The 23,294-nt window shown below is 42.6% G+C and overlaps 1 protein-coding gene across 1 annotated transcript in view; it reads right to left on the reverse strand.

The window, feature by feature from the left end:
• The window catches only part of LOC128703604 (multiple PDZ domain protein), a 623,082-nt gene that overhangs the window by 128,837 nt on the left and 470,951 nt on the right, over nt 1-23,294 (reverse strand). The window contains exons 16-17 of the mRNA XM_070101112.1: nt 19,345-19,401; nt 3,469-3,657 (exon numbers count right to left, since the gene is read on the reverse strand). Of these exons, the coding sequence (XP_069957213.1) occupies nt 3,469-3,657; nt 19,345-19,401 (246 nt within the window). The remainder of the gene's footprint in view (nt 1-3,468; nt 3,658-19,344; nt 19,402-23,294) is intronic.

The following is a 23,294-nucleotide window of genomic DNA, read 5'->3' on the forward strand; positions in this document are numbered from 1 at the left end:
AAGTGGTAGCTCCAGTGCCACGGATCAAGAGGACCTCGCTGGCAAATTATAACCAGAAAATCTATTCCACAGAAATTCCGTTACAGTTTTTCTTCCTGGACACAAAAACTCACTTAGAAAACGATACAGAAAACGGGCATTCTTCTTTTTATGGCAGACTCTTGTATTAAAAAAAATAATTCACGTTCTCCTATTACATTTTTCCACTCTGAAAATATAATGCAATTTTTTTTCTGTTGCATTGATTGCAGGACACAAAGAGCCAAGTTAAAATGACGGATATTTTGTGCCCAGAGTCGAATGAAATTTAATACGTACACTTTCAATTATCCTAAAAAAAAAAAAAACACACATATACATTTTTTGAGAAATCTGGTCAAGTATGCCAAATAATGGAGATAGATTATTCCCTCAAAAACAAATACACGGAGTTAATTGAATCCTTTGAAATTTGGTGGAAAAATGTCAAGTTGAACAAATATAACTGAAGTTCAATCATCCCTGTGTTAAAAATATTCATTATTAACCAATAAGTGTAAGTGTGCATGGATCAAGAGGGGAAACAAGAGGAAGTTAAATGGTAAATGTGGAACAAGAGGAAGTTAAATGGTAAATGTGGAACAAGAGGAAGTTAAAATGCAAATGTGGAACAAGAATACACAAATAACCCGCACATAAAAGAGAGACGCTTACGATGACGTTTCGGTTCGACTTGGACCATTGACAAAGTCACAGTGTGACTTTGTAAGCTTCTCTCTTTTATGTGCGGGTTATTTGTGTATCGTTTCAGTCACGGTATTGTGCCTTTTTGTTATTTATTTGTGGAACAAGAAGAAGTTAAAATGCGCATGTGGAACAAGAGGAAGTTAAAATGCAAATGTGGAACAAGAGGACATTAAGAGGCAAATGGGAAACAAGAGGAAACGATGAAGAGGATATGGGAAACAAGAGGAAACGAATATGATGAAAGGTTTATTAATATTATTACTATTATTATTATTATATTCAGTAGGAGGCAAAAACATCATGGGGATCAAACAGCACTTAAGGAAAGGAAGGTAATCAGCCTTGATCTGAGGAAAAGGGAAGGCAGTCCCAATTTTTTTTTAATCAAGAACCCCATTATCAACACAAAGGCACCTCCCTGGAAGGTGTTGATTCTTAGTGCATTAAGAAATACTTCATAACATCCCTACAGTTCATCTGGGTGATCAGCCTCCACGTTGATAGCGTTACTGCGGGTCACGGGGCCCCTAACACCAACAGTCTAGTTGAACGGGTCATCAAAAGCAGGAATCCTAGCCATAACCCGGGCTACAAGGATACACCCCGCGACATCAGTCGCAGGTATATCAAGCTAGTTAACCCGTATGTGATTAACGGTTTAGAAATCCCACAAGACTGATGGACTGAACACATCGATTCCAGACTGAGGGACTGATTGCCTCAAACTACTCCTCTCCTTACACCTTTCTCCTTTGTACTGGACTGATGAAGCCACTGTGTGGCGAAACGTTTCCTCAATAAAGATTCCCACATGTTGCATAAATGTCTCAATATTATGATTAAAAAGAAAGAGGTGCTAAAGTGTCTCAATAGTTAAGTGTAGTCTTGCAACATGAATGATACTCGTGCAGAACTCAACAATACTTTGGGGTGGTCAGCCACTGTGTTGCATGGTGTGGCTCATCTGTTAAATTTGTTGACTTATGTGTACATATACTTTTTAACCTTCTCCACCGTTCTTGCTAACATTTCTCACCTTTCACTTCAGAGTAAAATCTTTCACATTTCATCTTTCTGACCGAAATATCGCTCAAATTTAACCCATCCTGGTTAAAAATCTCTCTCTCTCTCTCTCAGGATGCTCTAATACTGGTTAAAACCTCTCTCAGGATGCTCTAATACTGGTTAAAACCTCTCTCAGGATGCTCTAATACTGGTTAAAACCTCTCTCAGGATGCTCTAATACTGGTTAAAACCTCTTTCAGGATGCTCTAATACTGGTTAAAACCTCTTTCAGGATGCTCTAATACTGGTTAAAACCTCTTTCAGGATGCTCTAATACTGGTTAAAACCTCTTTCAGGATGCTCTAATACTGGTTAAAACCTCTCTCAGGATGCTCTCATACTAACAAAATTCTCTCATAATTCTTTATCTCCGTCAAAATACATAAATAAACTTCAACCATTCAGCTTAAAAATCCCAACTAATTTTACCGTCCTGGTTATCTCTTCCAATTTAGCTAAAACTTTCTCTCAACATTTCTCGCGTCTTTTCCCAAGGCTGACCTATTTTCTATGTTAAAAAATGCCATCAAGTCGGCCCTTCCGTAAAGAGGACTCCAGAAATGTACTTTTGCATCAAAACAGAGTGAGTGTGCGTGGCAAGTGAGGCGGGACCACGTGTACTCCCAGGGGATCACAGCGCTCGCCAAGCTTAGAGAGATGAAAAGTATTTCTGAGTTTCCCCTCGACTTTGAAGGATCGCAAGAAAATGGGAACTGACACAGCTTTTAACATATTTTAGCTAGTGTAGCCGGAATTAACATAGGTTTAGCTTCTATTTTAAGGGTTTATGTATTACTCATACGGGTTTAACGTTTGCTTTTAATATAAATAATAAAATAATTACATAATATAATAATAATGACTAACACGGGGACTGTTAGTTATAATAACCATAATTTTGAAAGGGGTGGAGGGGTAAGCCAGTGGAAGGCCTCGGTCATATAACCAAAAGCTCCAGCTGTGGGTCATCATATGACCAAGACCCGCGTCAGGAAACACTTGTCCTGTTTCCTGACAAACTTTACCTAACCTAATCAACGTGATTTATTTCTTACAAGCGGGAAGGTGACCAATTAACTGGTCGTCGTCTAAGACTAGTGTCAAGAGACGATTTTTCCTGACGAAGAAAACATTTTGGCGATTTTTTTTTTTAACGTTCGGCCAATCACCGGTCTTCGCGCCAGTCACGCCCAGCAATTAACCAATCACCAACCTTCGCACCAATCAGCCAATCACCAACCTTCGTACCAACCTCACGCACCAATCACCAACCTTCGCACCAATCACCAACCCCCACGCACCAATCAACCAATCATCCTTCCCGCCAGCAATCACCAACCCTCATCCATCAACCAATCGCCAACCTTCCACCCAACCCTCTCCCCCCCGTCAATCAACCAATCGCCAACCATCGCACCCCCCACGGCGATTAAGCAATCAACCTTCACACCAACCCCATCGTATCAATCAACCAATCACCAACCGCCACACATCAATCAACACCCGCCACATTACTCGCTAAACAAGCCCCACGCGCCAATCAACACCCGCCACGTCACTCGGTAAACAAGTGCCGCCCCACGCACCAATCAACACCCGCCACATCACTCGCTAAACAAGCCCCACTCACCAATCAACACCCGCCACGTCACTCGCTAAACAAGTACCGCTACTCACCCTGTGGCCGCGGTACATCTGGTCGTCGGAGATATCAACGTCGTCCTCGTCGTCAAGAAGGTCGTCGGAGTCTGGGAGTCGTACGTCGTATTCGTCGTACTCGTCGTCTCCGACAGATCTGTCCATCAGCTGCTGGTCGTTAAGCTCACTGTCAGCCGGAGAGCCCAGCTCACCCAAGATGGCGTCCAACTACAGGGAGGAACGTAGAAATTGATTAAAAGAACGAAAACTGGAATAATGTGACTGGAACAATACTCTGACTGGAACAATACCATGACTGGAACAATACCGTGGGTGGAACAACACCGTGGCTGGAACAATACCGTGGCTGAAACAATACCGTGACTGGCACAACACAGGAGGCCTGGTCACAGACCGGGCCGCGGGGGCGTTGACCCCCGGAACTCTCTCCAGGTAAACACCGTGACTAGAACAATACAGTGACTGGAACAATACCGTGGCTGAAACAATACCGTGACTGGCACAACACCGTGACTAGAATACAGTGACTGGAGCAATACCGTGGCTGGAACACCGTGACTGGAACAATACCGTGACTGGAATAATACTGTGACTGAAACAATATCCTGACTGGAACAATACTGTGATTGGAACAATATTCAAGAAATATAAGTTCAATTTCATTAATCATAAAAATAGGTTCAGTTTCAGGGATCGTAGAAATAGGTTAGATTCAATGAACGTAGAACTAGGTTCAATTTCAGGGAATGTTGTACACATACAACGTTGTATAACCACCATCACTCCTTTCCCTGCCATCTGTGTGTGTGTGTGTGTGTGTGTGTTAGTTACCATTTTGTCCTAGGCACATGTCGATTAGACACTAGGTCTGTTGTAGGTGTGTAGGTGTGTGTGTGTGTGTGTGTGTGTGTGTGTGTGTGTGTGTGTGTGTGTGTGTGTGTGTGTGTGTGTGTGTGTGTGTGTGTCTGTGTGTGTGTGTGTGTGTGTGTGTGTGTGTGTGTGTGTGTGTGTGTGTGTGTGTGTCTGTGTGTGTGTGTGTGTGTGTGTGTGTGTGTGTGTGTGTGTGTGTGTGTGTGTGTGTCTGTGTGTGTGTGTGTGTGTGTGTGTGTGTGTGTGTGTCTGTCTGTCTGTCTGTCTGTCTGTCTGTCTGTGTGTGTTAGTTACCATTTTGTCCTAGGCACATGTCGATTAGACACTAGGCCTGTTGTAGGTGTGTAGGTGTGTGTGTGTTTGTGTGTGTGTGTGTGTGTGTGTGTGTGTGTGTGTGTGTCTGTGTGTGTCTGTGTGTGTGTGTGTGTGTGTGTGTGTGTGTGTGTGTGTGTGTGTGTGTGTGTGTGTGTGTGTGTGTGTGTGTGTCTGTCTGTGTGTCTGTCTGTGTGTCTGTCTGTGTGTCTGTCTGTGTGTCTGTCTGTGTGTGTGTCTGTGTGTGTGTCTGTGTGTGTCTGTGTGTGTGTGTGTGTGTTTGTGTGTGTGTGTGTGTGTGTGTGTGTGTGTGTGTGTGTGTGTGTGTGTGTGTGTGTGTGTGTGTGTGTGTGTGTCTGTGTGCCTGTCTCTCTCTCTCTCTCTCTCTTTTACACAAGGTTTGACAAGGTTAAGGATCCCTAGCTTTATTGACAAGCTATTTACAGGTTAAGGATTCCTAACTTTATTGGCAAGCTAAGAGCTGTTACCTACATCAGCTCATTTTAAAGCATTTATTTTGTTATGAGACATACAAGCAGGGAACAGGATGAAGTTGGAGCCATCTGTGGGCCAGCATTTTCATTTGATCAACTGACTTTATCTCGTTGACATCATTATGCTGTACGAATGTGTTCCATACTCGAGTCATCCTGGGTATGTATGATCTCAGATGGAGTGATGTTCTGGAGAAGGGTACAGCCAGAGTGAAGTTGCTGCTTTCTGCCCGTCTTGTGGCATAAAAACTTGTTTCACGCTGTCCTCGGAGTGGATCCAAGTGTGGTACTTTGACAATATTGGCCTTGTACATAACAGTAAGGCCACCCACATCCCTCCTATGTTGAAGGCTCTGCTGAAATGACAGATCTATCCAGGATGGGTCCAGGCGAGAGATGAGACGTCTTGCTCTGTTCTCTACTCTGTCAAGCAGTCGCAGATGAGAGGGGGGGGGGGCAGGCAAACCAAGAAAGTGGAGCATACTCAAGGTGTGAGCGTACTTGTGCCTCGTACATAATCTTGCAACCCCTACTGTCAAGCAGATGCGAGATACGGCGAAGTGCTGTAAGCTTCCTGGCTGCCTTGTTTGCAAGATTTACAACATGGTTCTTCATGGTTAGTTTGGAGTCAAATTTCACCCCAAGGATATCAACTTCTTCTCCAGGTGCCAACACCCTCCCATTCATCCTTACTACTGCACCAGCATTACCATCATGGTGCCTAGAGACGATCATCATTTGCGTTTTCTCATGTGCAAATGTTACTTGCCATCTATTTCCCCAAGCTGATATAGCTCTCAGCTGGTGATTGATGTAGCTTAGAGCAGCTGGCATTTCTTCTCTTGGATAAGTGAATGTCAGTGCACAGTCGTCTGCATATGCATGTGATTCTGGGATGAGATGAAGAAGGTCGTTGAAGTAGACATTCCATAACAATGGTCCCAGTACGCTTCCTTGTGGAACACTTGCCCCAATAGGATGTCTTGCTGATTCCGTTCCATTGAGAACTACACTTAGAGATCTACCATGAAGGTAATCACTGAGGAGACATAACGTAGAGCCTGCAATTCCCAGTGCTTGAAGTTTTGCTAAGAGGCCCTGGTGCCACACCCGGTCGAAAGCGCCAGCAATGTCCAGTGCTATCACACAGCTGACTTTGGATTCATCCAGTGACTGGTGCCACTTAGTGGAGAGGTTTAACAACAGATCAGCAGCAGAGTAACCTTTCCTGAAGCCATATTGACGATCACACAGTAGTGAGTGGTAGTCAAAAAACTGTCATTTGTCTTGAGATTATTGTCTCAAGGATCTTGCCAGTGATTGACAGGAGTGACACTGGTCTGTAGTTGCTGATTTCTGCTCTGCTCTTCTTTTTGTGAACAGGGACTACATTTGCCTCTTTCCACAGAGAGGGCCATTTACACTGTACTAGGCAGTGCTGAAAGATGCGAGTTAGAGGTGCTGCTAGCTGGTCTGCACATTTCAGCAATCTTGGGCTCAACTTGTCTGGGCCCACAGCCTTGTCTTGGTCAAGCGATTTTAGAAGGAAATGCACCTCCTCCTGCATTATTGTCACCACTGACAGTTTTGACACAGTTCTTGCAGCTAGCCAAGGAGGGTCCCTTGCTGGATCAGGAACTTGCATTTTGGTAGCAAAGTGTTCAGCAAAGAGGTCCGCCTTCTCTTGACTACTAGTAGAGGTGGTCCCATCCTGTCGATTTACAGGTGGAATGAGCTCATCAGGCAGATAACCTTGTCTGTCCTTGACCAGGGACCACCAGGTTTTGTAGCCTACCGTTCCTGATGCTAGCTGTCTTTTAGTGTCCACCTCCCATTTAGCAATGGCCCACTTTTGAACGTCACCCATATGCCTGTGCAAGTTCCTGTTATAGGTGGTAGGATGTCTCTTATACCTTCGCCATGCTTTGTACTTAGCAGTAGCAGCCTCTCTACAACGAAAGCCAAACCAAGGCTGATTTGTAGGCTTTGTCACATATTGCCAGTGAGGAATGTGTTCTTGTTGTAGATTAAGAATGTGTCCAGTGAAGGCTTTCACTTGGTTGTGAAAATCCCCTTGGAGAAGAGCATTCCAATCGGTGGTGGCGAGCTCAGAGCAAAGGGCTGGCCAATTACCTCTTTTCCATAACCAGGTAGTGCGTGTGGACTCCTCACCTCGTTCTGTTGGGATCTTAAGTGTCGTAAAAACAGCCTTGTGGTCAGACGATCCAACGTAGCCGAGGGGTTGACAAGTGACTATGCCTTCTGCCAGATCACTCACTACTGGGTCAAGGGAGGAGCCAGAGATGTGAGTAGGGAAATCAACAAAGTTTCTCATGTCAAATACTGCAAGAAGGTCATCAAAGTCCCTCTGTATAAGGTGTTGGTTGAGGTCACCAACAATTATATGTTGACAGTTGTGTTGTAGCAGAAGGGAGTCAATATTTTCGAAACATTAGGAAGTTGATGGGGTCGGCATGCTGCCACTGAGGTCTGTACATTGCACATGCTAGTACAGAGGTACTAGTGTTTATGCATAGCTTGAAGAACATCATTTCAAGATGTGTAGGGGTGGCAACATCAATGTGCTGGACATGAACACTTTTAGAGAAGCACACAGCAACACCTCCTCCTTGCCCTTGCCTGTCTTTTCTCATTCATGAGGTGTAGCCAGCAATTCTTGCAAAATTTTCTGGAGTTCTGTCATCCAAAAATGTTTCAAGAACAGCTATCACGTCGGGACGTCGAGTGTTCACAAAACTATGTGTGAGCTCTCCAACATTAGTAATGAAACCTCTAATGTTGACCGACAGGATGCTGATAGACTGGCTCCTCATGAAGTGGTCAGCTTGAGGTGGTGGGTGTGTAGGGCATGTAAGGTGCCTGCCCTTGAGAGAGGTAGGATACTGAGGCAGCTGCAGGGATGTAGGTCTGTGGTCTTGTATAAGGCACAATACCACCTGCTGTGCTGGGATAGGAGTAGCTGAGTGGGTGACGTGTGAGAGTGTTCACCAATTCAGAGATCCTGCTGGTTTGTTCTGAGAACAGGTCCCTCTCTCTCTCTCTCTCTCTCACACACACATAAACAGCGCGAAAAACGCAGCTGAAAGAGGAGCCATGCCTCGACCCCCCGGAGACGTAACTAGTCAGGTACACACAATGGCTGCCAGGCTACCTCCTGTGTGGCAGGCTAATCCACTATGGGGATGAAGAGTCTTGCTACCTCGTGAGATGTAATACACCTCAGTTAATGGAGATCTGCGTGAATATTGTGTGTGTGTGTGTGTGTGTGTGTGTGTGTGTGTGTGTGTGTGTGTGTGTGTGTGTGTGTGTGTGTGTGTGTGTGTGTGTGTGTGTGTTAGCTATCAAAGGCACTTGTTGATACACACTTGTCCTGTGTTGACCCCCTATTCTTTTGTGCTTGTTGGAGTATGGGTGTGGGGAGGAGGAGGGGGGGGGTTAGCAGTTCGAGGCCTTTCGCCCTGTCTTCGGCTCTTCCTCAGGAACTTGCAACATGAGGACAATGGAAAATTAAATGGAGAAATCTCGGAAAAAAATATTACTCTGTACTCACCTAATTATGGTTGCAGGGGTCGATTCATAGCTCCTGGCCCCGCCTCTTCACTGATTGATACTAGGTCCTCTCCCTGCTCCATGAGCTTTATCAAACCTCGTCTTAAAGCTATGTATGGTTCCTGCCTCCACTACCTTACTCGCTAGGTTATTCCACTTCCTGACAACTCTATGACTGAAGAAATACTTCCTAACATCCCTTTGGCTCTTCCGAGTCTTCATCTTTCACTGTGCCCCCTTGTTTCTGTGTCCCATCTCTGGAACATCCTGTCTTTGTTCACCTTGTCAATTCCTCGAAGTATTTTATATGCCGTTATCATGTCTCCCCTGACCCTCCTGTAATCCAGTGTCGTTAGGCCGATTTTCCTTACCATTTCTTCGTAGGACATTCCCCTTAGCTCTGGGACAAGTCTTGCTGTAAACCTTTGCACTTTCTATAATTTCTTGACGTGCTTGACCAGGTGTTGGTTATAAACTGGTGCTGCATACGCCAGTATGGGTCTGAAGTACACAGTGTACATAGTCTTGAAGGATTCCTTACTGAGGTATCTGAATGCTATTCTGAGGTTTGCCAGGCGCCCGTATGCTGCAGCAGTTATCTGGTTGATGTGCGCCTCGGATGTGCTCGGTATTATACTCACCCCAAGATTCTTTTCCTTGAGTGAGGTTTGCAGTTTTTGGCTACCTAGCCTGTATTCTGTCTGCGGTCTTCTTCATCCTTCCCCGATTTTCATAACTTTGCATTTGGCATAGTACGTTCGTCTCATCCGATTTAATTCTCCTCATTAACTTGACATCATCTGCAAACAGGGACACTTCTGAGTCTATCCCTTCCATCATGTCATTCACATATACCAAAAACAGCACCGGTCCTAGGACTGAATGGAACCCCACTCGTCACAGGCGCCCACACAGACACCTCGTCACGTACCATGACTCGGTGTTACCTCCCTGTCAGGTATTATCTGATCCATAGCAGTGCCCTTCCTGTTATGCGTTCCTGATCCTCTAGCTTTTGCACTAACTTCTTGTGAGGAACTGTGTGGAAGGCCTTTCTGCAGTCCTAGAAGATGCAATCTACCCACCCCTCTCTCATGTCTTACTTCCATTACCTTGTCATAAAGCTCCAGTAGGTTTGCGACACAGGATTTTCCTTCCCCAAAACCGTTCTGGTTGTTGTTGTACCGTGTGTGTGTGTGTGTGTGTGTGTGTGTGTGTGTGTGTGTGTGTGTGTGTGTGTGTGTGTTTTAAAACGGGAACTGAAAAACATATTATTCAAGATTACTGACATAAAGGGGAGAGAGAGATGAGAGTGGCTGCTATAATTAACGCCCAGTAGAAGGGGAGACACGAGCAATGTTATGGGCTTAATTACATATAATTAAGCATAACTACACGTTGATAACAACCTCGTCCTAGTTAATTAATGTAGCTCTAAGTGTTGTAACACACACACCGCTACCTATATTATCATTATTATTATTGTTATTATTATTCTAAAGCGTCGAACCCGGATGGGTCAAACAGGGCTTGGTAAATGGGAGATAATTTGGTTTGATCTGAGGAAGGGGAAGGTAGGTGCAAAGTCTTGTATCAGGAGCAACTACATCTAGTGAACCCCTTACAACCATAGTGAGAGAGAGAGAGAGAGAGAGAGAGAGAGAGAGAGAGAGAGCGTTCACAGGTGTGGCACAGATCAACCAGGCCAACAATATGCACCACCAAACAATCCAAAAGCAAAATCAGGACCCAGGAGCTGGAATTCAAGGCTGTAGGCAAATTACCCTCAACAAGTTGGGGTGTAATAAGCGCACTTCGAGAATTCAGTGTGGAGAGACCAAGACTCAACACCCTCTCTTCATACACAAAGGGAACTTGATAAGTTCTTCAAGTAAGTTCCTGAACAGCCAGGTTGTGGTGTTTACGTTTTCTTGCATGCTGCCAACACCAACAGCCTGGCTGATCAGGCCATCAATCAGGAGGCCTAGTCTGGGAGCGGGCCGCGGGGGCGGTGACCCCCGAAATTGGCCTTAGGTAATAACTAGGTAAATTTCTACCTCTTCTTCCCTCTCCCCTCTATTCTCCTTCCCTCTTCCCTCAACTCCGCCCTTTCTTCTCCACTCCTCTCTGATTAACTATCTTGACCCCTCCACTTCCTCTTTAGTCTCTTCCTCCTCTCCCTTCCCTCTTCCCTTAACCTCTCCTTTTCAATCTTCCCTTCTCTCCCTCCCTCTCCTTCACACCTCTCCCACCCACCTGTAATATTAACATTATTCTCTCACCCACACTAGCTTAGTGACCCATATTAAGTTTACTTGGGAAGAGTTTCACATAAGTGCAATTATCATACATAATGTAAATTACCTAAGATAACCTCAAACTGTGAAAGTGACATATTTCCAGGGGAAGTTATTGATGACCCTTAGCTTGGTTGGTAGCGCGCACAGCTCACACACTGAGGTCCGTGTTTCGATCCCTGGTACGGGTGAAAATATTAGGACGCATTTACTAAAAGACACCTGCCCGAAATGATCTGCATAACCAGGGGCTTACAATAGTATGCCACTGATCTTAGCTATGGTCTGTATAAGTTGAATGATGCACTTACAGAAATAAAGATAATTATTATTACTGGCTTCTCCGTCTACCTGTTCAGTAATTAGAAAATAATAAAGGGTGATGGTAATGTTTCCACCCCGTGGAAACACCCGCACCCACAGTCTCTTAAAAACAAACAACACAAGATGGTGTTTTCTCCGTCAGGAAACAGCGTCTCCTGACGCGGTCTGTCAAGGTGAATCATTCAGTTTCAAACATCCGTTGGTTTACTACAGCCAGGTTTCACACTCCACATAAAAAAAAAAAACTAGGATAATTCCAGGCTGATTGGTTTATTAGGTTTAAAGCCTATCGACTACACGAGGGTCATGATCCCTGTCATGATCTCTGCATTAACCAATATATATATATATATATATATATATATATATATATATATATATATATATATATATATATATATATATATATATATATATATATATATATATATATATCAGCTGTTATCTCTTTGTGTGACTAATGAAAAATGAAAATAATTCATTTACTGTTTTTTTAATTTCATTAGAAAACGAAAAAAAACCACTTAAAAAACACTAATTAAACACAGTGTGTAAAACCGAAAACATTATTAGATCACTAAACATAACCCAAATAAACTAAACAAGCAGAAACCAAATATAAATAAGAGAAAAACCACAACTAGTGCTGCTAAACTAACATTAATTAATAGAAAACAACAGCCATTGTCCTAAAACCATAGAGAGAAAAACCACATCGTGTCATAAAACCAACAAAGAGAAAAACCACATCCAGTGCAAAAACCAATATTAATAAGAGAAAAAAACCACACCCAGTGCCACTAAACCCTGGTTTTACCCCCACGAGGGGATGGCACCATTCTCTGCGACAAACAAGGGGAAACCGACATAAACCTACTCATTCCCGGAGCAATTCCCCTCAGTCAAAACAAGTCAAGAGGCGCGCACGCGCCCCTTTATTACCTCTAGAAGGGGAGAAATAATGGTGGAAAAAATGGCTAAAACGAGAGCTACCAAAAATAGTGGCGCTTTAATATTAATAAAAGAAGCATGAGATGTAAATAAAAAGTTTTTACTGAACCTTTGAGTACCCAAAAGTTTTTTTTACTGCTGCCTTGTTACAGATGTTAGGGCATCACAGGGTATATACACAGGTGTATATCGCTGTGTATATATATATATATATATATATATACTCATTGAAAGAAATCGGAAGAGGATCCCAGAAGGGGATCGATATATAGAGATCAATTAATTTCCTGTGTTTTTGTCTGTGTGGGTTATTACTGAGTACACATATACTCAGAATTTACTTCAATTCCTATTTTAGGGATTACAGTATATTCTTAAAGGACCCCACTGGAAATAAGTCACTTTGTCTGACTTTTTTGGGTTATCCCAGGTTCTGTTGCTATGTACAATAATCTATGTAACTGTATTTGTGTATACCTGAATAAACTTACTTGTCTGGTGGTGAAAAGTATACACGTGTGTAGCCATAATGGCCATCGTGTAGTCGGCAGGATTTAAACCCCCCTTAACCCACCAATGGAAGTCACTGACTCTTTTAGGGGTTATCCTACGTAATCTACACATATGCTGCTATGCAAAGCAACAACAGGAGTTGAATAATAGCTCTAGGCCTTTCGTGTTACAATCAACACATCATCAGGAGCTTGCAAGCGTCCCTCTGAACGAATTTGCCGAGATTTCTTACTCATTTCTACAACATTGCAACCTCCTGATAATGTGTTCATTGTAACACGAAAGGCCTACAGCTACTATTCAACTCCCCCTGTGGTTGTTTAGCATCTTGTATCGCTTCTTACATAATATGCTGCTATGTATGATAATTTATATAAGTATTTATGTGACCTTTACCTGAATAAACTTACTTAACCAAGTTATATGTTCGTGAAAATCACATTATACAGATTTAATATAGAATAACGCAAATAAAATTAAACCCCGACCTATTTTCATTGGGCTAGACTATTTAGTGTATTGCGGAGCACTTAACCCGTAGGGGGTTATACAGTATCTTCTATTCCGGGTCTGTACTTGTTTAATATTATTAAAACACTTATCGTATTCGCCGAGTTATTGACAGTACATCCGTAGGTTACCAATTGTTAGCTATATGTCTGTGTTCAAATTCCGAGAAAGTACTTCTCACCATAATAGCAGAGAAGGACGAAACATCTCGAGAACGTTTCATGAGTTGGAGAGAAGGACGAAACATCATGAAAACGTATCGCAAGAGAGATGCAGAGAAGGATGAAACATCACAACAACACATGGAGGACAGTCGTACAACTGGGCGAGACAGTGTTTCTTGGTTACGGGACGCCAGAGGTCGTGTTCTCAGGATGTTCAGTCGGGACGTAAGAGAGAACAACAACAACAACCAATCAAACTCTGGAAAAACTGAGTTTTAAAAAAAACTTAGTTTCGGCAAAGTAGTGTGGGAGTTCCATCCTGTTAATAGAAAGTGGTGTGGGGGTTTCCATCCTGTTAACAGAAAGTAGGGTATGGGTTCCATCTTATTAAAATAATGTACGACAATGTTTCAACCTGTTGAAAGTGGGGTGACGTTGCATGTTCTTAAAAGAAAGCTTTTCTCTACAGCAAGACGAAGTTTTCCTGGAACTGCCAACTAAACAAACTCACCTGTCATGCTAAGATGGAACTGCTGATGACTGGCGAAAAACAAGATGCAAATACTATATGAAAATATAATACCAACTCACTACACGAAACAAAACATTGAAGTGCGTATATATGAACATGTAATACCAACACTACACGAAACAAAACATTGAAGTGCGTATATATGAACATGTAATACCAACACTACACGAGACAAAACATTGAAGTGCGAATATATGAACATGTAATACCAACACTACACGAAACAAAACATTGAAGTGCGTATATATGAACATGTAATACCAACACTACACGAAACAAAACATTGAAGTGCGTATATATGAACATGTAATACCAACACTACACGAAACAAAACATTGAAGTGCGTATATATGAACATGTAATACCAACACTACACAAACAAAACATGCAGGTGCACACTGTACACACTCATCTTCGGTTCATGTTCCTCTTAAAACCAAAATCACTGAACTAGCTGTAGGTACCCCCGGAAGAAGACCTGGAAGTGGTTGATGTAATTTGTGTTACACTCGTGTCTAACTCATCACTTCCAGGTCATTCTTGATCCTCCTTGTTCTATGATGAATACATAACCATAATTTTTCATGGAGTGGAGGGGTATGCCAGTGGAAGGCCTCGGTCAAATAACCAAAAGTTCCAGCTGCGGGTCATCATATGACTAAGACCCGCGTCAGGAAACACTTGAACTGTTTCCTGACAAATCTTAACTAACCTTGCTGTATGATTCTTGACTTAAGTCTCTCTCTTTCTCTTCATATCTTTACCAGTTATTCCTTCACATCAATAGAATTATAAAACACCGTCTAGGAGGCGAGTAAGACTCATGTGCAACAATTACCTACCTGTGATGTAAATAGTTTTGAAAACCGACACCTTGAAGAATGAGAAACTTGTGTAACATTGAGGAAAAGTTTTCGCCAGCCAGTGGCATCTTCAGTCCAGTACAGAGAAGAACGTGAATGAAGAGAAGTTTGAGGTAATCAGTTTTTCAGCTTGGAGTTATTATGGGCTTGAGAAAACAGCTTATTTCTCTAGATAGTAAATGTTTTCCCTCGTATGCTCGTAATAATACTTAAGCATAATCAAATTCCTTTTCATTATCTTTTACAAAAACCCCGATCAAAAACTAGTTAAATTTATATTAATTTAATATAGACATCTTTGTACCTTGTTACAAGTAAGGTATTTAATATACAAGATAAAGATAAAGTTTTTGGGTTCCTTAAAGTATCTATCGAGGTTGCATCCAACATTACTTTTCATGTATACAGTATCTTATATAAGTCTCATTAACTGGTAGTAACAAGTACAAGTTAAATACTTTACAAACATCCAACATAATTGAAACTAACACATAGAACATCAGTTAGTTCGGACAGTCTTAAAGTTACAGTACACTAGGAATCGAGTGTCTCCTCAGAGATACGAAGTGTATACAGCAGAATGTAGTAACTTGGCGTAATCCACTCAAGTTCTGACTTCTCCTTGCCCGTCTGTTATACAACTAGACGAGACGACCATCATCTAGTCTCCACTCCACAGTAGCTTAAGTCTAGCCAGGGGATTTTTTTCGGAGTACCGAGACTGTCTCTTAATGCAGGTAAGACGTACACTCATTAGACAAACTCACTTGAATCACAGGTCAAGTAGGGTCACGTCATATAATTAGTAGCGGGTGTCAACCCCAGACACCACAAACAAGCAATACTCTTGTATTTATAACTTCTCAATTGTTATAAACAAACGGTAGCGTGACAGAGTCGATGTGTTCAGATCATCAATTTTGAAAAAAAAAAAAATTACCTACTGTTGCCGAGGGATTGACCACCTCAAAACAACGTCTTCAAGGGTGGTGGCCTCATCACATCACCTTCACATCTCTACTGCTTCTACTGACTCTTCTGTACTCGACTGAAGAAGCCTATGTAGGCGAAACGTTTCGTAATAAACATACCTAACTGTTGCACATGTGTCTTACTTTTTAATGTGTTAGCAATTTCTTATGGTCTTGAATTTGAAGATAAACAACAATCTACGAACACGAACACTGTGTCCGTGAGCGTACTTGGGAGACTGGCAGAGCTCTATGTGGCTACTCTGTCATCACCTCAACTATGCAGATATTATGACTTGACCAATATCCAAATGGTCCCATCCCCCTACCTCTTTTCTTCAACCACCTGCCAAGAGATTAAACACCAGACTTTTTCTTCGCTCGCCCTCGCTTCTTTTTTTTTTTCACACAAGGGTTTTTACGGAGTTTGGTTAAGTGTTCCTGTCTTTATTTACAAGCTAAGAGCTGCTACTTTCCCCAACTCTCTCTCTCTATCTCTCTCTCTCGTGTGGCAACCATGCACTATCCCAAAATATACTCCTCCCTCCTTATATCAGTCCTACTTTATAAAAACCTCTCATATGCTAACTTTTTCTCTCTTACTACTCTCTTTACCTCAACATTCCACCAATCGCTCTTCTTCCTTCCCGCACCCACCCACATACAAGGCGTCTTTCAAGCAGAAGAGACGAAAGAAATTCTTCAGAGATCATTTTGGACATTTTACACCCCAGTGGCTGCAATTCCTCGACATACTTTCACTCTCTCACAATTATTCTCTCTCTTTTTCTCCTACGCCTTCCCTTTGAGTGTAATTCCACGCTACGCTCTTCCCTCTTTCTCCACATTCACCTCTTCCTTCTCTTCTTCCTCATCCTCTTCTTCTCCCTCCTCCCACTCCCTAAACATCGAGTCTTTCATCCACTATAGCCATGTTAGGAATAATTCACTTACGTAATCGCCAGATGACTAACAGAGCACAAAATCAAATTTCTGCGCCACACGGAACATGTAGCAAGAAATAAGGGACACGAAATTAATAATGGAATATGAAACACGGAATAAAATAAAGGAGATAATGAACAATGAATAAGGGCCAAAAAATAAAATGCAAGGAATGAGTAACACGAAATAAGGAATTATGAGCACGAAATACGGAACAAGAAATGAGAAAGAATGAGAAAGCCAGAGGTGACCACTAACGTGGTCACCTCTGGCAATGATAATTTTAACGATAAAATTATGAAAAAGATGGAAATAATATTAAACTATCATTTAACACCAATAATAATAATAATAATAATAATAATAATAATAATAATAATAATAATAATAATAATAATAATAATAATAATAATAATACCAATAATAATTATGACGATCAAGGAAGTAACAGTCACTGACAGCTCTCGTGCCTTGTCACGATACACATGACTTGACACCTGTCAATCAGCCAGAAGCGTGATATGACGCTACATTTGGCAACGATGTCACGACCCTATACTTACAACTTTCCCCTGGACAGCACCTTCCCCCCCTTCCTCCCTTTCCCCTTCCTTCTGGTGACATCAGTCATCAGCCACACGTAGTTCCGTGCCTACTGAACCCTTAGTGGAACGACTTACACGTTTAGATCTTTCATGCACGAAACACCTCACGTGTTATAGTCCCTCCAAGACCATACTGTATTATAAATTTACCCTTGTAGGTAAAAAGGAAAGGGACAGAGAGGAAAACCGGAAACGGAATACAGTTTGGATGACAACTCCCTGCAAGCATCTTAGTCCTCTACAACTCTCTCATTATCTCTCCTTTTCCACTCCCTCATTGCTCTTTTAACCTCTGTTTTACTCATTACCCCTCCTTTTCCACTCCCTCACTGCGCTTTTAACCTCTCCCTCACTCATCATATACTCCCCTCCCATCGTATCAACACAAATCCTGGGAATGATTCCTGGAATTTCCTATTTGTATATAAAATTCTAAGTGCTATTTTAAATGAATCACAAATAGCTGACAACCAAACACAACTATATTGTAATGTTTTATGGCGGAATTCACAACAGTTTAAACTCATTACGACTGCAGCATTAAATTTTTTTTTAAATAGTTCAGTACCACTGTATCTCGGTAAACAAGCGCCTAGCGTTGGCCAGAAGGCCTGCTGCAGCGCTCCTTCTTTCTAATATTGGAGACCAGTGCGTTATCTGGCGAGGCTGTGGAGAGTATTTCGGGTAAATTAGGTCAATTTTGTCCCCAGGATGCGCCTCATACCAGCCGACTAATACCCAGGTACCTATTTTACTGCTAGGTGAATAGGTACAGGCAGGCGTCTTAAGGAAACACGTCCTAATGTGCGAGGACAGTCGTACCGAGAATCGAACCACGGACCTCAATATGTGAGCTGAGTGCGCTACCAAGTCAGCTACGAGACTGAACACATCAAAATAAATAAAACAAATGAACAGACAGTCCGATAAATTGGTTTAGAAAGACAAAGACTGGACACATTTATGAGAGCGTTCCGATCCTGGGATCTTAATAACTTCTAACAGAGAGAGATTAAAATAACAGCACATATATAGGCGGAGAGTCGGGTGTGACAACATGACTTGAAAAATACCATATTTGAGACAAGGTCAGGCAGAGAATGAGGTCGTTTGATTCCTGTTTTGTTAGGTAGGCGGTGCTTTGCCTGGTTGAAATGTTGTAGCTTCCTGTATTACGTTCTATGGTATCGGTGACATCTGTGTGTTGAAAGTGATCAAAGACCGAAACGTTGTCTGATAAGTATGTCCTAGGTTTTTACCACTGGGTCCGATAAATGGACGGATGATAGAACGAACGTAATGCCGGATAAAGGGAGACGATATTTATTTATATAATGATGCTAAACTAACTGTTAAAGTAAATTGTATATAAAGCACTAATGTCCAGTGTATTAGAGCAAGGGATAGTGAGGGTTCGATCCTCCGTTCAATAATCATCAGACGCGCTCCCTAACTGTACTACCCTAATTATTATTATTACTATTATTATTATTATTATCATAGTATTAATCAAAACTAAGCGCTAAACCCTGTACTAGTCTAATAATCCATGAATATTTATTATGACGATAAATAAGACACATGTTAACACTTTGGTATCTATTTCTAAACGTTTTGGGAATCAAGATACCCAGACGATCGTTATTATATATTGTATAACTTATCGATATTGTTTAATTACTGTATATTATAGAACATAAGAATGAAGAAACACTGCAGCAGGCCTACTAGTCCATGCTAGATAGGTTCTTCTATCACTCGTGTACTGGGGAGGATTTAATTTAAAATTAATGAAACTTCAAGCTTCAGGGGTCCTTAATCCCGGAGGGGCCCGAAAACGACTTTAGTCAACACTGCTTAAAAATTTTGGGTCTAATGCATGGTGTTGCAAAGGGACCACCGTAACAGTTCAAGCTTCAGGGGCCCCAGAAATGTAGGTCCACACAGGAACAGGTGTTACTGTGATTACTCACCAGACTCCTCCTGGGGTGTGTGGCGCCCGTGGGATCGTCAGAATCTGGGGAACGGATCTGCAACAGGAAAACATGTTATCAAACAGTGAAGCGCTGCAACAGATGTCAAATGACAATGGGAAGCAAAACGGCTGTTACTGGGCATTGAGAAGCTAAAAGGGGTATCAACAGAAGCCGAGAAGCCAAAGCAAGTGTCAATAGAAGCCGGGAAGCTAAAACAAGTGTTAACAGAAGCCGAGAAACTAAAACAGGTGTATACAGAGGCCGAGAAACTAAAACGGGTTTCAACAGAAGCCTGGAAGCTAAAACAGGTGTCAACAGGAGCAATGCGAAGAGGTTTTAAGATAAATATTAATAATCATCGGCAACAGACGATGGTTATTAATATTTATGGATAGCCTGAAGAATCTAAGCAAATATTAGAATAATAATTAAAAAATACCTCAATGAAGGCAGAAAACGCATTATAAAAAACGAAAACAGACCGAGAAAAAACTTACATCGCACTCATAACACTCTTGATCCAAGGAAGTGGAGCTACCCTCTTTTTCCTTAGATGGATCTTCCTTAGAGACTAAGATTTTTGGTATTTAGTGGTCAATTTTCCCCAGGATAATCTACGCCTTAATCAAGGCGCAGATTAATTAAAGCTAAAATAACAAAAATCAAGGTACTTTTCCTAGGACATCTTCCACACACACACACACACACACACACACACACACACACACACACACACACACACACACACACACACACACACACACACACACACACACACACACACACACACACACACACGCACACACGCGCACACACACACACGCACACACACACACGCACACACACACACACACACACACACACACACACACACACACACACACACACACACACACACACACACACACACACACACACACACACAAAAGAATTAATCTTTTTTTTCCAAGAATATCCTCGGCCACGGTAACACGTATAAAAACCGCAGGAGAAAAAGAATTCGCCGACCAAAAATCGTCTCCCAGGATAGCCTCCGACGTCATGACGCCAGAAAGCCCACGAGACAAAGGGGTATTCAATGGACAATTTTCCCCAGGATAGCCTCCGACGTCATAAAGTGCAGTGCATGAGTTAGTCTGGCCTGAAATATACCAACTTTCCTTCATGTAGATAGATATGCCTCTGGAAAATACAGATTTATTTGGTATATTTGAATAACTATACCTATGGGAAATACAGATTTACTTGCAATATACTGGGTGTTTCACTCGTAGGAGGCCCTGCGCTGGTATTCCCGTAAGTTGTAACCGTATTGTTTGTATATTATGGCTGTAGTAAAGGACAATTCGGGGTCTCCTACGAGTAAAAGAGAGCCCGTATTACAGAACATAGACACAATATATCCCGTAGGACCATTGTAAAAGGTATTTCTGAGTGCATTTGCTTGAGTGCGAGGAAGCAATGTGCACCGACCGATGTACGTTTGTGGGAATTAATCCACAGCTCCTAGACCCACCTCTTACCTATTCTCCACCGGTTAATGATTAAAGTCTGATCATACCTATTTATGCATCTCTCTCTCTCTCTCTGTTTCTATCTCTGTCTCTCTCTTGAGTAGAGAGCTCCATGACAACCGGACGCAAAAATTGGACTAGCTTTTTCTCTGGGTAATGTTAGTTAAGTTTTTTCCATCTACAATAGCAGAGTTTTAATATACGAACTGATCCGCGTCAATGATCACCTGATCCTTGTTAATGAACACCTGATCCTTGTTAATGAACACCTGATCCTTCCTACGAACAAATAACACTTCCTACGATCAAGTGATCCTTCCTTTGAACAAATGATCCTACGAACAAACGCTGCTCGTCCTCTACGAACAGCTGAACCTGGTCCACGAAAAAGAATATTCCTGCTTAACAAAAACAAACGGAAAAGAGGAAGAGGAAAAGTAGGATGAGAGAGAAGAAGACCGTCAGAATGACTAACAACAACAAAACAAATGGTAGGTCTGTTGTCGTACACAACAGATCTACCATTTTTTCTTGCTTCTTGTCCAGCAGACAATGTTGTGAACGCTACCTTCAACATCTCCCTCCATCCTACACCTCCTTCTAGTGCCTCCATCCTATATCTTCTTCTAGTGCCTCCATCCTATATCTTCTTCTAGTGCCTCCATCCTATATCTTCTTCTAGTGCCTCCATCCCATATCTTCTTCTAGTGCCTCCATCCTATATCTTCTTCTAGTGCCTCCATCTTACACCTCCATCCTACACCTAGTGCCTCCATCCTACACCTCCTTCTAGTGCCTCCATCCTATATCTTCTTCTAGTGCCTCCATCTTACACCTCCATCCTACACCTAGTGCCTCCATCCTACACCTCCTTCTAGTGCCTCCATCCCACACCTCCTTCTAGTGCCTCCATCCTATACCTCCTAGTGCCTCCATCCTACACCTCCCTCTAGTGCCTCCATCCTACACCTTCTAGTACCTCCATCCTACACCTCCTTCTAGTGCCTCCATCCTATATCTTCTTCTAGTGCCTCCATCCCATATCTTCTTCTAGTGTCTCCATCCTATATCTTCTTCTAGTGCCTCCATCCTACACCTCCTTCTAGTGCCTCCATCCTATACCTCCTTCTAGTGCCTCCATCCTATACCTCCTAGTGCCTCCATCCTACACCTCCCTCTAGTGCCTCCATCCTACACCTTCAAGTACCTCCATCCTACACCTTCTAGTGCCTCCATCCTATATCTTCTTCTAGTGCCTCCATCCTATATCTTCTTCTAGTGCCTCCATCCCATATCTTCTTCTAGTGCCTCCATCCTATATCTTCTTCTAGTGCCTCCATCCTACACCTCCTTCTAGTGCCTCCATCCTATACCTCCTTCTAGTGCCTCCATCCTATACCTCCTAGTGCCTCCATCCTACATCTCCTTCTAGTGCCTCCATCCTATATCTTCTTCTAGTGCCTCCATCCTATATCTTCTTCTAGTGCCTCCATCCCATATCTTCTTCTAGTGCCTCCATCCTACACCTCCCTCTAGTGCCTCCCTCTGGTGCCTCCATCTTACACCTCCCTCTAGTGCCTCCATCTTACACCTCCCTCTAGTGCCTCCATCTTACACCTCCCTCTGGTGCCTCCATCTTAAACCTCCCTCTAGTGCCTCCATCTTACACCTCCCTCTAGTGCCTCCATCTTACACCTCCCTCTAGTGCCTCCATCTTACACCTCCCTCTAGTGCCTCCATCTTACACCTCCCTCTAGTGCCTCCATCTTACACCTCCCTCTAGTGCCTCCATCTTACACCTCCCTCTAGTGCCTCCATCCTACACCTCCCTCCATCACCTTCATCCTACACCTCCCACCCTTAATTAAACACCGTCCTACCTCCAACACCTCTTTTACACTTTTACCTCTCCAACCATTTCCTCCAGCGCTTTCCTCCCTCCAACTACATTCCTCCAACACAGTCTTTATAGAGGGAATTGCTAGCGAGAGACTCCTGTTTCAAAGAAATGAATCTACCCTCCTTTTCCTAGGATCAAACCTGATAACCTCCAATTCTCCAGGAGCTGTATGACCCATACGGCTCTAGCGCTACCCCGTGATGATGATAACCAGAAAATAAGAATTTATTTTACACTTTCCATCACCAAGTCGGCTCCTGATAAGCCAGGCTGTTGGTGCTAGCAGCACCAACAGCCTCGTTGATCAGGTCATCACAAGGGAAGCCTGGTCTGGGACCGGGCCGCGGGGGGCGCTACCCCCCCCCGATACTCTGATTTCCTACATATATAAATCTGTACAACAGCAATAATATTGTTCAATTAATATCACCCAGAATATTACTTTGTATCTTCCTTTCAATTCTAATATTATATTTTTGCAATTGTTCTATTTTTGCAATTATTATTGTTTTACAATTATTATTCTGTTTGAC

This window comes from Cherax quadricarinatus, chromosome 76 (genome assembly GCF_038502225.1).
Source record: "Cherax quadricarinatus isolate ZL_2023a chromosome 76, ASM3850222v1, whole genome shotgun sequence".
Taxonomy (NCBI): Eukaryota; Metazoa; Arthropoda; class Malacostraca; order Decapoda; family Parastacidae; genus Cherax; species Cherax quadricarinatus.